Below are 17,207 nucleotides of genomic sequence, written 5' to 3' on the forward strand. Positions count from 1 at the left end.
CTACGTGAAGTTTCCCTTTGTGAAAGACAATCCTCAACCGATAACGCTGTATGTCAAGTGTAAATCCAGGAAGCGTGGCACGTGCCCGCTGCCCTCACGAAGAGAGCTTTCCTATATACATGCAAGGGACAGCAGACGTATATTAATCAGTGTCTGAAAATATCTCCAGGCCTCACAACCTAGGTAAAAGTTTTCCCAAAGCAACTAATAGGCTTATAGCAAATTTTATGTGGGAAGACCAATGAGACGGGCTGTTTGATTTTACTCTGGGCAGACTGCTAATACGTGGGCACTTTCGGATACTCACGATAGCAGTATAAATTATTATGGCTCTTCTAGAGACAATTTAGATTCATAAACCTAGCCTCTTGACCATATCAGGATATTTCCACCCAGGATGTCCAAAATTCAGAATTTAGATTAAAGGAAATACTTTGGAAGTTAACAAAAGTTTGTGGGCAAAGATCAATTCTTTGCTGGGTTTTTTTTTTTTTTTTTGCCTCTTTAACCAAACATGTGTGTCACCCTAAGAAAAATGTAAGCTCAATGAAAGCAGGGCTTTTTCTGCGTTTGTCTCCAGCTATTCAGTGCTTAGCCGATAACCTGGTAAGTAGCAACACTCAACAATTATCTGTTGAATAAATCAAAGAATGACGGTTGTGATATGTGTGATAGAACAAATGCGGAGGTATCTAAATGGCAAAACTCAGGTACTGGCCATAAAATGTGGCCAAATGATGAGATAGATAAAATAAAACAATGTCATATTTTTTGAAGAATATTAACTGACATAAAAAGCTCAAGTCATATTATATGAAAAAGCAGATTCAAACCAAATTCTAACTTTGCACAGATAATTTTAAAAAGGAGAAATAAAACAATGAGTGTTGATACGGAGCCGGGCATAATTCTTAGTCTCTCCTTTAAACTTGTCCTTATAGACTGCATTATTTTTGAAAGTTCCAAATAAAGACCAGGTAGCTACTTGGAAATAATTTAAGACTAAACGACAATATAGAAATGCAGGCTGGATTACTATTATGAAAAAGTTCTATTAATGTATGGATAGGGTGTGGACAAATAAACTGTTAGGGTAGTTAATTTCTGGGTTTCTTTCTTTATCTTTTCTTTCTCTCCCTCCCTCCCTCCCTTCCTTCCTTTTTTCCTTTATCTCTTTCATTCTTTTTTTTAAATTTCACTAGTTCTTTTTTTGGTAAAAAAATAAAATTCCATTAGAAAGCTATCTCATTAGCTATTTTGGTAGTTACTTTGGAGCTGGGTACGATCTCCTTTTCTTCAGATGCTGGCACATCTTTTAGGAGTTGCCAGAACTGCTTTGCTGACAATAAACTCAAGGGTATCAGAGTTTTTCCACCACTGTTAATCCCACAATAGAACCAAAACCATCCACAGCGAGGGGCAAGCAATGACCTCTGTTTTTATTTAGCTCTTGTGAATGTCAGCTTTAATCTAGGATTCTTCTGGACGGAAGAAAAAATTACGAACACTTTGGAGGTAATCATATTTTCTTTGTCTCTCTGCCTTCAGACACTTTTGATTCTATTCATTATGTTGTAAATGTTCCAGCATTTTCTACTCCACTGATTCTCTAACTGGAAGAGAAATAACTGACGTAAAACACAAGGAACTTAGTTCTCCTTGGTTACACAAACAAGGTCAACCTTAACTAGGATTTAATATCAATCTGTAGTACTTCCAACCCTACAGACCCCAGATTGGAAAGGAATGAGATTATTATTTAGGTTTTATAAATCATTCCCATTTTGATTCTTAAAAATGGCCACAACAACTGTTTGGAATTTTACAGAATTCTCAATGACTTTCCATTGCAACAATCCTGTGTACAGCACAGAAATTTAATTGATTTATGACAATTATATATTCGTTTCCACACCCAGAGAGACAACCTAACCATGAGATTTAAACGTACCTTTCTTTGCATATACCTTTATATTTTCTGTATTTTCTAATTCCAAGTCTTATTCAAATCTTTCTCTCCTGTATTTTACACAGCAAATAAGACTATGGTAATCATTGAGGTTTAAACTCAGACTATTTCCAGTTGACCTTCTACTTCGTCCTCAAAGGACCCCTGACAAGCTTCCTCCTGTTTCCACTGCCCCCCCAGATGGAGGAACCTCGGAATCTGCTTCAGAATTATCGAAGCCGAGCATTTCTCTTCACTCTACCTTTTCTCTTACGTGTTTTTCTTTTCTTTGTCTTTACCTTGTATTTTCCTTCATATCCATGCATCACTCGTTTTCATGAACTACCTATTAGCCCAGAACCCCTCCTGGCCGAGGAAAAGCCATTACGATCATCACTGCTTGCTGGTCCTACCTTGAGAACCTTGCACATAATCTCGTAAACTGAAAACGTTTTCTCTGCTCGGGTCCAGTCCCACGTGGTCACCTTGAAAAGATGAGAAACTAATACATCATTTGTTTTAGAAAGATGGCCCCTGCTTTTCTCTTTATTATACGCTATGGTGCACACATGAAGCTTCACACATGCACTAGGCCGTCTCTAAGCTGTGAGGTTCTCCTCCTAGACGTCCTTGACCTTCAACAATGTTTCTGTTTCCTTTCTCCTAAGTTTCACACCATTTCTCTTCCTCTTTCAGCACATGTTTTATATTATAAACAAGAATTTACCTTTGCTCAGTGTCTTGATGTGTTTTAAGTAGTGTGTGCATTCTCTCTACATAAATACTAAGTGTTGTTTTTTTGGGGTGGGATTAATTTTTTTATATGGGGAATAGAGCCAATATTTTGGGTAACTGTAAATGGAAAATACTAAGTGTTCATATTTCACACATGTAATAGTTTTTTCTCCATTTACCACCTGTTACACACAAAGAATACTAGATACCATATCAACTCTGGCTTTGATTTTTAAGAAAGATATAGTTTACATCAGGAAGTCACTCCATGTTCTGAACATCGTGAAACACCAAACAGTGAAGCTGTTTCACTTGTTTGTGTCTGAAACATGTATCAGTCATAAGAAATTATTTGGAGTAGGAATAATGTACAAGGTATAAATATTTATGTTTTTTTCCCCTGTCTTCTGGGTGATTTGAACTTTGTGTAGACATAGATATTCGAAATTACAGCAAGTCTAACCTGATCATGCCAAGACCCTATGTAGTATTAGACCTGTAAGTGAGCGGTCTGGCATTTAATATTTATAGTCAATAAATATTCATTGAGAATCTACTGTTGTGTAAAGTACATGTTTCCAAAAGCAAGACCTTAGGTGCAGTAGATCGCCATACATATTTAATACGAAGCCTGATGACGAGATATGGGATGTAACAGATTAGCACAAACACCATTGACTTGACTTAGGCAGACCTGTGCCATGTAGATAAACACATTCAGCCTGTCATAAATGTCGAAACAGAGATGGCTTCTAGGTTTTTCAAGGGTTATAAAGCCAATGTTTAATGCCAGAACATATATCTTTAGCAAGAAATTCTCAGAAGCATTTGGACTGTTTTCTATTTGTTTCTGTATCTTATTTTCGAAATATATTTGTAATATAGCATTTGTTACTGTTAAGCTGATGCCACTCTGTTGTGATAATATCGGAAAAATAAGGAATGTTGAACAGAAACACTTACTGGAGGCGCCAGAAACTTATAAAGACACGAGCCCCTCAGGGCTAGGAATGTCGGCGAGTACACGCGGTCCTGGAGGGGGTCTTGTTCCCGTGTTTCACACCAGCCCATGTAGACAATCTGCAAGGAAACGGAACATGATTACCTGTCCAAAAAGCCTCATTTCAGGTGGCTTATGTGGTTTTTTTGTATCTTTTGTGGTATTTTAATTTTCTCATAAAATTATCAGTTTAATTGATGCAAAATGTATATTAACCAGATTTACCTTCAATAAATGAGTGTGAACCACTCATAAGATTTTATAATATGTTTCCATCAATGTTTATCAACAAACAAACATGTTACCTTCACGGAACCAACAATTACGTTGATAACTGATTTCTCAAGAGAAAGAATGAAAGCCAGAATATCATGGAACATAAACTTCAGTGTATAAAATGAGAGCAACAACCAGCCTAGAATTTCATATGCAGCAAAATTATTATTCTTTCCATGATTTAATAGGGCTAACCCAAATTTAGGATAATGTTATGTATCTATATTCATACTGATGGATTAGGTCTGAAAGTCACAGCAACTGGGCCCTGCTTTCTTTCAACTGACAAATATATTCAGAGAAGAGAAATATTTTGGCTTATAGTATATCACTAGTCTAACTTTGTGTTTGCTTTCCATGGGGGAAAAACCCCCAACAAAACACCTTCCTATTTACACGTAAGTCGTCCTCAACCTGAGAAATATTACAGGGAGGTTAATGCAGTTAAATGTTGTGTTACCATTAGCTCAGAATCACATATAAAATTATTCGGAAGCAGATGTACATATCTATTGTGCTGTTTGTTGCCTAAGCAACAATTAGGTTGAGATTCTCTTGCTTTAGAAAGTGTGAATGTCTTATTTTATGGTGACAATATATTATGTTCGGCCCTGAGTATTTAAGGGTTCCGCACTGACGGATTCAACCAACTGAGGATTGTAAACACAGTACACAATCCGCGGTTGTTTGAATTTGCAAATTGGAACCCGCGGATATGGGAGAGGGGTTTGTGGCACTTGAGCATCTGCAGGTTTTGGTTTTGGAAACAGTCCTCTGCAGGTACCAAGGGACAGCTGTATAATCTGGATAATAAAAATAGCAGTTAGGAAGAAGCAAAAATAAACATGTTGCACTGGTCCCTGTTTGCAGCATAAAGACAACTTTGTGGGTATTAATGACTATTGACACTAGACCCAGTAGGCATGGTCTACTCTATCTTGCTATCATATTGTACAGAAACAATTGCTTTTTTTCTTTTTCCTTCAAAAGCAGATTTAATCCTCAAAGAAACACAATACTGAGCAGATTATTCAAAACATTTGCTAAGATCTTTTATGACAAATATATGGAACACACTAGGTAATGAAATGGAAAAAAACATAGAAATGCTATTTTTAAACTTTGGGAACATTTTACCTGCTTTAAAACGTGATTCAAAGTTTTTCCTTGTTTTCGTTTCTTTTTAAATTTAGTTATTCCATTACTATCTAGGTTTGCACATTGGTCCTTAATTTTGTTCCCTTTAGCTATTTTTAACTTTATTTGAAGGAGTTCATTCACAAGTCTTTGAATGAAATTAAGAAAACAATCTCATTCACAATAACAACAAGAGGATAAAACACTTAGGAATAAACTTAACCAAAGAGGTAAAAGACTTGTACACTGAAAATTATAAAGCATCAACGAAGGGAATTAAAGATACAGATAAATAGAAAGACATCTGTGTTCATGAACTGGAAGAATTAGTATTTTAAGATATCCATAATATCCAAAGTGAACTACCAATGCAATGCAATCCCTATCAAAATCCATACGGCTCTCTTTACAAAAGTAGGAAGATCATCCTAAAATTCACAGGGTACCACGAAAGACCCTGAACAGCCACATCAATACTGAGTAAGAAGAACAACCTAGAGGCATTGCATGTGCTGATTTTAAAATGTATTACAAAATAGCAATAATCAAAGGAGTAAGATACTGGCCTAAAAGCAGATGTAGACCAATGGAACAGAATAGAAAATACAGAAATAAACCCATGCATATATGGTCCACAGATCTTTGACAAAGGTGCCAAGAACACACAATGGGGGATGGACAGTCTCTTCAGTAAATGGTGTTGGGAAAACTTAATATCCACCTGCAGAAGAATGAAATTGGACCTTTATCTTACACAGTATAGAAAATCAGTTCAAAATGAATTAGATTCTTAAATGTAAGACCTGAAACCATCACAGTTTTAAACCATTATGCATTTCTGACAGCTGGTGAGGCTTTGATCCTTCACTTCTAATATAAACTCAACCCAGTGTGCATACCTGTGCCCTGAGGCACATGGCAAGGATGTTCCTTGTAACATTATTCTTAGTCCCAGCCATGTACAAATGGCTTAAAATAAACCATGTACCCTCCGATACATTCTGTAGATGAATATAGTAACAAATTGTGATATCATAAAGGAGCAGTATACAGCAAGGAAAATGAGTACGTTATAGTTACATGGAACAACAGAAGTGAACCTCACAGAACACAGTGTTGAATGAAAGGAGATATACAACCATATATATATATATATATATAAAACCTATATCAAATATATATATATATATATATATATATATATATATATATGATTTGATTAAGATTAACTGTAGTTGTGTTTTGCAATGCATTCTTGGCTGGAATAAAAAGTACTTCAGTAAAGAAGACAAACGGTCAGGATAGTAGTTACTCTAGCAGCCTGCAAGCCAGTTGTGCGTGGGGAAGAATACAGAGGGGGTGACAGAATCTAAACCGGAAACAACCCACTTTTCTTGACCCAGATTGTGGTTACACAGGGGTTTGGCTTTTGAATAATCAAGCTGTACATCTAAGTTTTATGAACTTTCTATACATGTATTATATTTTATAAAATCCCATTTTTAAAATAGCACACACTGTGTATTATTAACAACGGTTTTATAACAAACTCATCTTAAAAATAATAGAGTTTTGTGAGTTTTATAGGAAGAAAGTCTTCCAACGAACGACAGGGTTAAATCGCCCTGTCATTCTGGGGCCATTGCCATGATCTAAAATTTTAGTTATGAATTATATCAACTTAATCATTATATTATTTCTCAATTAAGTCAGTCTTTCATTTTAATTCAATTTGATAAAACTTACAGTTTCTCTGTGTTTATGACTTCTCTGCATTGGCAAGAGGAAAAAAGAGATTAAAGTGGTGTACATAATCATGAGAAGGAAATATCTGAGCTTCCTAAGACTGTGAAATTTGAGTTTGCTGTCTCTTCCCACCTCTATAATTTGCTGGAAGCTGAAATATTAAGAATGATATACTGATATTTTTCAAGAATTATCTTTAAATACAATTTTATTAGTTTGAGCTGAGTATAGCTTGGAGGAATGAGCTGAAGATGTAACTAATAAAAATGGGATCATCGGATCTGTAAGGGATATTTCTTCATGCTTGTTCTCCGGCCAAAGATCGGCCTAATCACTGTCTATGCCAAGGAAAAGGGTTGTTCTCAGTTCTGCAGAAAGACCAAAAGGCACTTGCTGTTTCTCATCATTACCTTGACTCCTGTGAAATGATTATATGGTTGAGGAGACATAATGCATTTTCAGAAAATTCATCCTACACTTGTCACAGCAAATAATAACTCTAAAGAAACACTGTATCACTTAATCTTATTTTCAAAAAAGAAACAAATGAGCAGTATAGGCACAAGGATATTTCAAATAGAATATTTTAGAAACAAGTAGAATTAAAAGAAAATAGTTTCCTATACCTATGAAATGACAAGCGAACTGCCAACCATGTATCACACACTTTTCAGATAAATATTTCGAAGACTTGCCTATTTTTTCAGCTTTATTGAGGTATAAATTGACAAATAGAAATGTAAAATAAGGACCAGGGCAAGGCGAATGAGGCATTCTACTTGAATGCACCAAAAACACTCAGTAACCAAGACAAGTAATATTTTAAAAATTCAAACTGCAAACTGTCACCAGCAAAGCCCATTAACAATTCCCAGGAAATAAAAATAGAATCTGGGTAATAAAATAATGGTGTTATAATTTAGAGACCCATTGACAGGCCAACTTTCTCCATCTCGCAGCCGGTATTGAGGCCAGGGTGTACTACATAGGAAGATTAAATGTTTTCGGGTTGGGGATGATACCCAGAAAACTTCCAGTTCTGCAGAATGCACCCTAATGGCCTACCCCCAAACAAAAGGGGTACTGGAAGGGAGAATCCCACACCGTCCCTGCAGCGGGGTGGAAATGGCAGATCCTGGCCACTACCCTCCAAGGCACATGGTTTGAACAGATGTTGAATTATGGGGCCCAGGGGCTCCTAAGCGGGTGCTCTGACTGACCCTCAAGGAGCTCTGGCAGACATTGGACATAGGGGGAAAGCCTGTAGAATTCTTAGTCAACACTGATGCCACTTACTCAGTAATGAACACGAGATCAGGCACACTCAGTCACAAGAGCTGTAAAATAATGGGGGTATCAGGGGAGGCCCAAGAATGAGCATTCATAGAGTCATTAGAATACAAATTGAACAAACATACCCTTACCCATTCCTTCCTATACGTTCCCCAAAGCCCTATACCCATGCTAGGAAGGGATTTTTAAAAAATGTAAAATATTAAAGTGATTTAATATACACATATATTGTGAAAGAATGCTTCCCATCTAGTTAATCAACATATCCATCAACTTGCATATTTACTTATATATATGTATACACACACACACACACACACACACACACATATATATATAATGTTTGGTGAGGACATTTAAGTTCTAATCTCTTAGCAAATTTTAAATATACAATACTGTGTTATCAACCATAGTCACCGTGTATACCTTAGGTCCTCAGATCTTGGTTATCTTATACATGAAAATTTGCACCCTTATACCAATCTCTCCCCATTTCCTTCACCCCCCCAGCTGCTGGAAAGCATTTTCTACCCTATATTTCTATGAGCTTGACTTTAATTTTTTTTATTCCACATATAAGTGATACGGTGCATTATTTATCTTTCTCTTTTAGCATGATGCCCTCAAGCTTCATCCATGGCAGGATTTCCTTCATTTTCATGGCTAAATAATATTCCATATATGTGTGTGTACATATGTATATGTGTGTGTGTGTATATATATATATATTTATATATATATAAACTTGCATGTCCTTTATCCATTCATCTATTAACAGTTTGTTTCAATATCTTGGCTATTGTAAATAACACCACAGTGATATGGGAGGGCAGATATCTCTTCAAGATCCTGTTTTCATTTCCTTTGAAAATATACCCAGATGTGGCATTGCTGGATCATATGGTAGTTCTATTTTTAGTTTTTTGAGGAACCTCCATACTGTCTACCATAGTGGCTGCACCCGTTTACATTCCCACCAACAGTATAGGAGGGTTCCCTGTTCTCCACACCCTCATCAATACTTATCTCTTATCTTTTGATTTTAGCCATTATAACAAGTGTGAGGTGATATCTCACTGCGGGTTTTGATTTGCATAAACTTTTTTAAGTAACATGTGAAAACACACCCAATACATGAAGCCTGTGCTGCACAGCAACAGTTTATTCTTTAAATTTTGATCATTTTATTGTACATTATCTTTTCTTGTTTTAAATAGACTTTATTTTTTGGAGCAGTTTTAGGTTCCCAGCCTCACTGAGTGGACGGGACAGAGACTTCCTGCAGACCTCCTGCCCTGACACCTACAGCCTGTGCGTCTCTGCCCACTATCAGCGTCCCCCCACCGGACGGCACACTTGTTACAACTGCTGATCCTACATAGACACATATTATCGCCCAAAGTCCATGGCTTACGTTAAGGTTTGCTCTTGGTGTTGTACATTCTGTAGGCGTTAACAAATGTGTAGGGACACATATCTACCACTATGGCATCATACAAAATAATTTCACTGCCCTAAAACCCTTGTGCTCAGCCATTTCATCCCTCCCTACTCAACCCCTAGAAACCAATGATCTTTTTACTCTCTCCATAATTTTGCTTTTTCCAGAATGGCATGTAGTTAGAGTCAAACAGTATGTAGCTTTTTCAGATTGACTTCCTTCACTTAGTGATACACATCTAAGTTTCTTCCATGTCTTTCATGGCTGGATGGCTCATTTCATTTTATCACTGACTAGCATCCTACTGTCTGGATGTACCACAGGTTACTTATCCTTTCACCCACAGAAGACCAACTTGGCTGCTTTCAAGTTTGGGCCATCATGATAAAAGTGCTGTACACAGCAATGTACAGCTTTTTGTGTGGACATAGGTTTTCAACTAATTTAGGTAAATACCAAGAAGTGTGATTGCTGAAATGTAGAGTAAAAGTATACTTAGTTTTGTAAGACACAACCCAACTGTCTTCCAAAGTGGCTGCACCATTTGCATTCCCACCAGCAGTGGATGAGAGTTCCTGTGGCTCCACACCCTCACCAGCATTCGGTGCTGTCAGTGCTCTGGATCTGGCCATTGTAATAGGTGTGTAGTGGTATCTCGTTGTTTTAGTTTGCATTTTCCTGATGACATCTGATGGGGGCCATATTTTCATATGTTTACTTGCCATCTGTGTATCTTCTTTGGTAAGGTATCTATTAATGTCTTTGGCCCATTTTTAAGTTAAGTTGTTTGTTTTCTTATTGTTGAATTTCAAAAGTTCTTTGTATATTTTGGATAACAGTCCTATATCAGATATGTGTTCTGCAAATATTTTCTCCCAAACTGTGGCTTGTCTTCTCATCCTACTGATAGTGTCTTTTGCAGAGCAAAGGTTTTTCTTTTAATGAAGTTCAGTTGAGCAATGATTTCTTTCACAGATCCTGCCTTCGGTGCTGCCTCTAAAATGTCATCACCATATCCAAGGTCATCTTGATTTTCTCCTATGTTGTCTTCTAGAGGTTTTATGGTTTTGCATTTTACATTTGGGTCTGTGATCCATTTAGAGTTAATTTTTGTGAAGGATGTAAGGTCTGCGTCTAGTTCCACTTTTTTTTTTTTTTTTTTGCATGTGGATGTCCAGTTGTTCCAGCACCATTTGTTGAAAAGACTACCTTTTCTCCACTGTATTGCCTTTGCTCCTTTGTCAAAGATCAGTTGACTATAAGTGTGTGGCTCTATTTCTGGGCTCTCTACTCTGCTCCATTGATCTATTGTTTATTCTTTCACCAGTACCACACTGCCTTGTTCACTGTAGCTTCAAAGTAAAATTTGAAGTCAGTGAGTGTTAGTCCTCCGAATGAGTTAATCTCCAGTATTATGTTGGCCATTCTGGGTCTTTTGCTTCTTCATAGAAACTTCAGAAGCAGTTTGTCAATATCCACACAATACCTTGCTGAGATTTTGATTGGAATTGGCAGCACTTAATAATAATTTTTTTTTTTTTTTTGGCTGCACCAGGCAGCATGCGGGATCTTAGTTTCCAGACCAGGGATAGAACCTGTGCCCCCTGCAGAGGGAGTGCGAAGTCTTAACCACTGGACTGCCAGGGAAGTCCCTAACAATTCTTTTTATATATGTATCCAAAGTTTTTTTGGGGGGGCAAAAGGGAGGGGGATGTACTTTAGAAGATACAATATACCATGTAACAACATATTCTAATAAAGAATAAAATGGAAGCAAATGGTAAATTCTTGAAGCAAAATTATCATAGCACACGAAGTCCTTCACATTTCTTAACATGGGCCCACTAATTTGTCTTTAACTTTTTCTCAGCCAAAGTGAAGACAGACAGACTTATCTGATCTCTTTGGGCTGGTGTGGCCCTCGGTCCCTCAGTATCAGTGTCCTCTGGGAACCTGTTAGAAATGCACAGTCTCATGCCCTATGCCAGACCTACTTAGTCGGAAACCATGGGGCTGGGGCCCAGCACTCTGTATCTTAGCAAACCCTCCGGCAGATGCTGATGCTGCCTTGAGTTTTGACATATTTATCGCTAAGTCAGGGAGTAAACCATCTGATTATGTTATAATCCCAACAGTTGGTGAGGCTGTGTATTACTGAGAACGGTGTTTGTTACTTAGGACAGAAGAAGCCATAAGGAAAGTATTCTAGTACTGCTGACCCTTGAACAACATGCACTGAACTGTGAAGGTCCACTTATATGTGGATTGTTTTCAACGGTAAATATTACAAGACTACATGATTCTAGTTGCTTGAATCTGCACTTGTGGAACCGCGTATATGGAGGAAACTTGGCTACAGAGGGCCGACTGTAAAGCTATATGCAGATTTTCCACGGAGAGGGGGTTGGCACCCCTAACCCCATGTTGTTCAAGGTCAACTGTACTTGAAAGAGAAAAAGAAATGCAGGGTTCTTGGTGAACAGGGTATTTCCAAACACAACAGTGGTGGACAAGCTTGTTGAAGACCCATCCCACTCCCAGGAACAGCTGGAATAAAAGAGGCAAAAAACCTAAAATGCGGATAAAACCATTTTAGAAGATATTTCAGTGTTATCAAGGCACAAAGACGTAAGCAGCCCAGCTCCTAGTGGAAGGAAAGCTCAGATGGGTGAGGACCCTTTCGGGGTCACTTCCCGGCTTCAGGGTCTGTCCCTTGTGAGCTGGCTCCTGGGGGCTGAAATGGTGGGTCTCGGTAGATTCAAGGTTTAAGTCACACATGTCGGATTTCAGTTCCTTCCAAGAAAAAACTCAGCAGGACAGAACATAAGAGTAAACATAAATGAGTAACAGGCCAGGCCTCATAAAGATGGGAGCCTCGTTCACAAGCACTCAATCCTGATTGGGGTTAAATTGTACTTCTGATTTTATTTTGCCAGAAATAAAAGTAACACTCTCTGAAGGAAGATAACATCCTCTGGAGCCTCAAGTCACATATATGACTTTTACATGCAACGTCTACTCTTTACGCAATATTGAGAAGCCATACAAGGAGGCAAAATTAAATAGAATTCAGAAAATCAGGAGAGAAAAGACAATAGGGGAAGCACACATGCATAGAAGATTCAGATTTTGGATGCACCAGATCCAGAGTTTAAAACTTCTGTACTCAGTATCCTCAAAATTTAGATGACTAGTTCAAAAATTGTATCGGATAACTGGAAATTACAAAATAATAAGACGCATACTTAGAAATAAAAATAGAAGAGCCGACACTTCAGCTCAGTATCAAGACGTGTAGAAGTTTACATAGAGCTGAAGAGAGGAGCACAGAATTAAGTGAATTTAACACTGCATACGAATCAGCATAACAATCAGTTGCATTTCTATGCTCAAGGGGTAGACCATTTTTCGACCCCTTGAGTGTGTGTACGTGGGTGTACACAGCTGATTAGCAGAAGTTTAAACGTTACAACTAAAAGCAGGTGGAGTAACAGATGCTTCCCGAGGTCACAGTGATCGAAGATGGATACAGAGGCCAGAGAATAACAATCCTTGCGGTACTCCTCCCCCTGCAGACCTTCAGAATTCACCTCAAATCCCTGAATCAGGGCTTCCCTGGTGGCCCAGTGGTTAAGAATCCGCCTGCCAATGCAGGGGACACAGGTTCGAGCCCTGGTCCGGGAAGATCCCACATGCCGCGGAGCAGCTAAGCCCGTGTGCCACAACTACTGAGCCTGCGCTCTAGAGCCTGCGAGCCACAACTACTGAGCCCATGCGCCTAGAGCCCGTGCTCCGCAACAAGAGAAGCCACCACAATGAGAAGCCCGCGCACCATAAAGAAGAGTAGCCCCCGCTCGCCGCAACTAGAGAAAGCCCGCGCGCAGCGACGAAGACCCAATGCAGCCAAAAATAAATAAATAATAAATAAATTTATATATTAAAAAAAAATCCCTGAATCAAAGGAGCAGAGATGCGTGTCTCCCAAATCACAACCACCTCTACGATCCACCGGCCTTTATTTCAGACTGCAGCACGCAGGGCCCCTAAGAACCACGTCTGCTTCTGATCTTGTTTCCAGCCGACTGTGACGCGAGCGTGTCTGCTCTGATGGCGCTGTGTGACCATGGCAACCACGGCGCACCTCACCGGCGTGTCCCCTCAGCATCTTCGGGGGGGGAGCCTGGACCGGGCCCCCCGCCTTCTACTAGGGGTGCCCCCTGTCTCCTCCGCCCCTTGTTCACCTGCTCAGCGACACCCTCCCAGCACCTGAGGCCATTTTGCTTAAGAAACGGGCCAGACTATGTCCCGTCACAGCCTTGACGTTCTGTGGCCTCAAGGCCACCCTCCCCCTGGGAGCGAGGCCGGTCCGCCGCCCACCCGCAGGGCAACAGCCAAGGCCTCGGGCACTTCTCCCGGGAAGACCCCTCTCCCGGCCGCGCTGCTACCGTCGGGGCCTGCCGTCTGAGGAACGTCCCACCAGGTGATCTTATGTTTGTGGCGGCTCTTACAAAACGTTTGCTGTGTTAATGTTCCTTTAGGAGAAATTAAAAAAAATGAATTTCAAGGAGAGCTTTAAATGGAAAAAAAAAATGTTGTAAAATGAGCTCGATGTCCCCTGAGTGGTCAGGCAGAAGCGGAAAGTACTGCTCACCGTGGGGAAGGGCACCGGCTTGATCGCGAGTTGACAGGTGAACTTTTATCACGTTTAGATGGGCTGCAAGAACCCGGCTCCTCTCCCGCCTGCAGCCGCTTCCCTGAAACCCTCTGCCGAGCCAGCGATTCTGGAGCAGCGCCGGGCCCCTCGCACGGGGACCAAGGCCGGCGCTCGCATTTGTCACCGCAAAGCGCTGGCTACAGGGGCTTCTTGCAAGACATGGAAATTTAGCAGCTTGGGGCTCTGCCAGGGTGCTTTGGAGAGAAGCGATCAGGCAAGGGGAAAGGGACCCCAGTGCCAGCACGAGGGAGCGGGTAGAGGCAGGGGGCCGGGGGCGCGGACAGGGCTGGGGCCTGCTTTCTGCCGACCTGTCGGTGTCACCCGAACCACGTTGCTCTCCTTAGGCCGGCTTTTATCTGACAATTATGAAGTAAATCTGGGCCACCGTGATTCACAATTAAAGAGGAAAACTCTCTCTCTCTCTCTCTCTATATATATACATATACATACACACATATATGTGTATATGTTCACAATTCAAGAGGAAAACAATACATATACATATATGAATACATATATACTGTTTTCCATATGTATTTGTGAATTATATATATACATATTTGCCAAGAGATATAGCAGATATAAAGGCACGCAAAGCTTCTGTGTATAAAGGTAACATTTTCAGCTGATTGTAACCTGTGCCTTTTTCCTTTCCCCACTCCAAAATTGCAGTAGTTCGTTCAAGCCTCTGTCATAAACATCTGGGGAACAGCAGTGAACTGAATACGCAATGCAGTAGTACAACTTAGATTGCACTTTGGAGGACTGAGAATAAAATAGAAAAAAGTAAAACATTTGTTATGTTATAGAGCAAGGGACTGCAAGGGAAATGAGGTAAATGAGTCAGGGAAGGGAAGACGGGAAGTGCTGCGAGGGGGCTGGCATTTCCCACAGGGTGACCGACCACAGGGTCTCCCAGAGGGGACATTTGAGGACAGGTGTGGAGGAGCAGAGAATCCGCCAGAGGGCAGAGCATGGAGACAGAGGGACCACCAAGGCACCGTGGGAATGCAGGCGCCTGCAGGACCACCTGGGGGCTGAGAAGCCAGGCAGCTGGAGAAGGTGGTCTGGAGAGAATAGCTGATGATGAGATGAGATTGACCATGACCTCAGATGCGCCCCCCGCGGGCCCCGGGGGGCCCTGGCTTTACTGAAGGACTCACGGTGGAGATATTTTGGACGGTGGAGCTGAACTGAAATTGTGTGTGTGTGCGTGTGCGTGTGTGCGCACACGCATGTGGACAGAGATGCAGGAGCGTTAAGTGACAACTCACAGGTGCTCGGTGCCTGTGTCTCCGCCTTTAGTAAGATGAAGAGTCGGGGAAGGAATGAGGCACCACTTGTAGGAACTACAGGATCCAACGATCCTGCACAGGAGACCCAGGGAGCACAGGAGGTGAGAAGAATGCAGATTCAAAGTTGCAGGAAGAAGCGGCTTGCAGGTGCCCTTGACTGGTCTCTGTGGCCCTCTCCATGTTTAGAGTGGGAGGCTGACAGAGGGAGCAAACGCCTGGGGTGCAAACAGCACAAACCAAGACACCTCTCCGCAGGGGACGTGTCCCTGCCTGAGTCTAAATACAGTCCTCCTACGGCTGAAGTTTTCACGACACAAATTATTTTGTCACGACACATGTTTTTCAATTAAATTTCAATACTTGCTTTTGTATTGCTGAATCAACGTCTCAAGCAATTTGCCAAATCTCATTTTGGTGGTGAGATTAAAATGTGCTCAAGCCCACAGTGACAGCACCCAGGACGTGTCATGGTTGCAGCCACGGAAACAGGAGGACACGTCATGAGGACTGGTCGTGAGAAGTGAAATCCCGTTTGTCGCTTAACAAACACCTTTGCTGATAAATAAATGTCTATGGAGAAAGGAAACTCTCATCAGAATGGTTGGTTGAAAAGGTTATAAGTCTTAAGGCATCATTATAACCTAAAAGATCTGTTAATAGTTACAGGTTATAAATATTCAGGCCTGGGGGTTTCATTGATACTTTATACTTTATTTCAATATAAGTATTTCTTTAAATATGTATTACTGTAGCAGAGATGTAGTGGAATTTTGCTGTCAAAAATATGCATGCAAATAGGACATCGTAGGTAGGATTGTGGAGGATTCTGTGGGGATCAACGAAACGTGTTTCAGTAGACTAAGCTAATGTGTATTTGAAATTAATATGGAAGCAATCAAATCAAATCACATTTCTTACAATCCATTTTAATTTCATTGCTATGCTGACATTACAATTTTTTTCTACTACATAATTTCAGAGGAAGAAAACCAATAAGTTCCACATATACAAGAAGTTTATGAAGGGAATCAAATTACTAAAAATTTAGAGAGCTTATAGTGAGGCTCAGCCTAATTTCCTATTCTGATAAACACCAGTGACTACAGGACCATTGTGAAAATAAATAAGCCATTGAAATATAGAAATAGTTTTTTCTGAAAAGCATTTTTGTCACTAACAGATATTTCATAACAGAACAATTAGTTTCTCCTTCTACGGAACTTTCAACTTGTATTTCCATTTAGTGTATTTTTAGTTTCTACATTTGCATAAATAATACATTCTCCTTAATACCAGGCTGTGGTTAAATTCTTACTCAATTGAAATGATGTTATAAAAACTCCAATAACTGAATAAATAAAAAACAAACAAGAGCAACAAGCATTTTTCAGCTTTTTGAGCATAATCACGATCTTCTTCTCTAACCTCAGTTAATCAAATCAATCATGAATACAGATCTGGACAGAGGTAATCTACACATAGAGTCAATGTTTATGACTTTATAGAAACCTGATACTATTTCACTGGTGCAGGAAAACCGCTGTTATAGCAAACCCCATCCTAAACTCTGATTCTAATTATCAAATAAATTCTCAGTGATGTAAAACTGTCTAAAGCGGAAA

General features: G+C 39.9%; 1 protein-coding gene across 7 annotated transcripts in view; it reads right to left on the reverse strand.

The window, feature by feature from the left end:
• SNTG1 (syntrophin gamma 1) overlaps window positions 1-17,207 on the reverse strand; it is a 478,079-nt gene that overhangs the window by 59,637 nt on the left and 401,235 nt on the right. For 6 of the 7 annotated variants that reach the window (XM_082363008.1, XM_082363004.1, XM_082363005.1 and 3 more), the window contains 2 exons: window positions 3,647-3,763; window positions 2,362-2,433 (listed from right to left, as the gene is read on the reverse strand). In XM_082363008.1, coding sequence (XP_082219134.1) covers window positions 2,362-2,433; window positions 3,647-3,763 — 189 coding nt within the window. The remainder of the gene's footprint in view (window positions 1-2,361; window positions 2,434-3,646; window positions 3,764-17,207) is intronic. The other variant, XM_082363003.1, reaches the window with a different exon arrangement.

Source organism: Balaenoptera borealis (genome assembly GCF_965194805.1).
Source record: "Balaenoptera borealis genome assembly, chromosome: 17".
NCBI classification, from domain to species: Eukaryota; Metazoa; Chordata; class Mammalia; order Artiodactyla; family Balaenopteridae; genus Balaenoptera; species Balaenoptera borealis.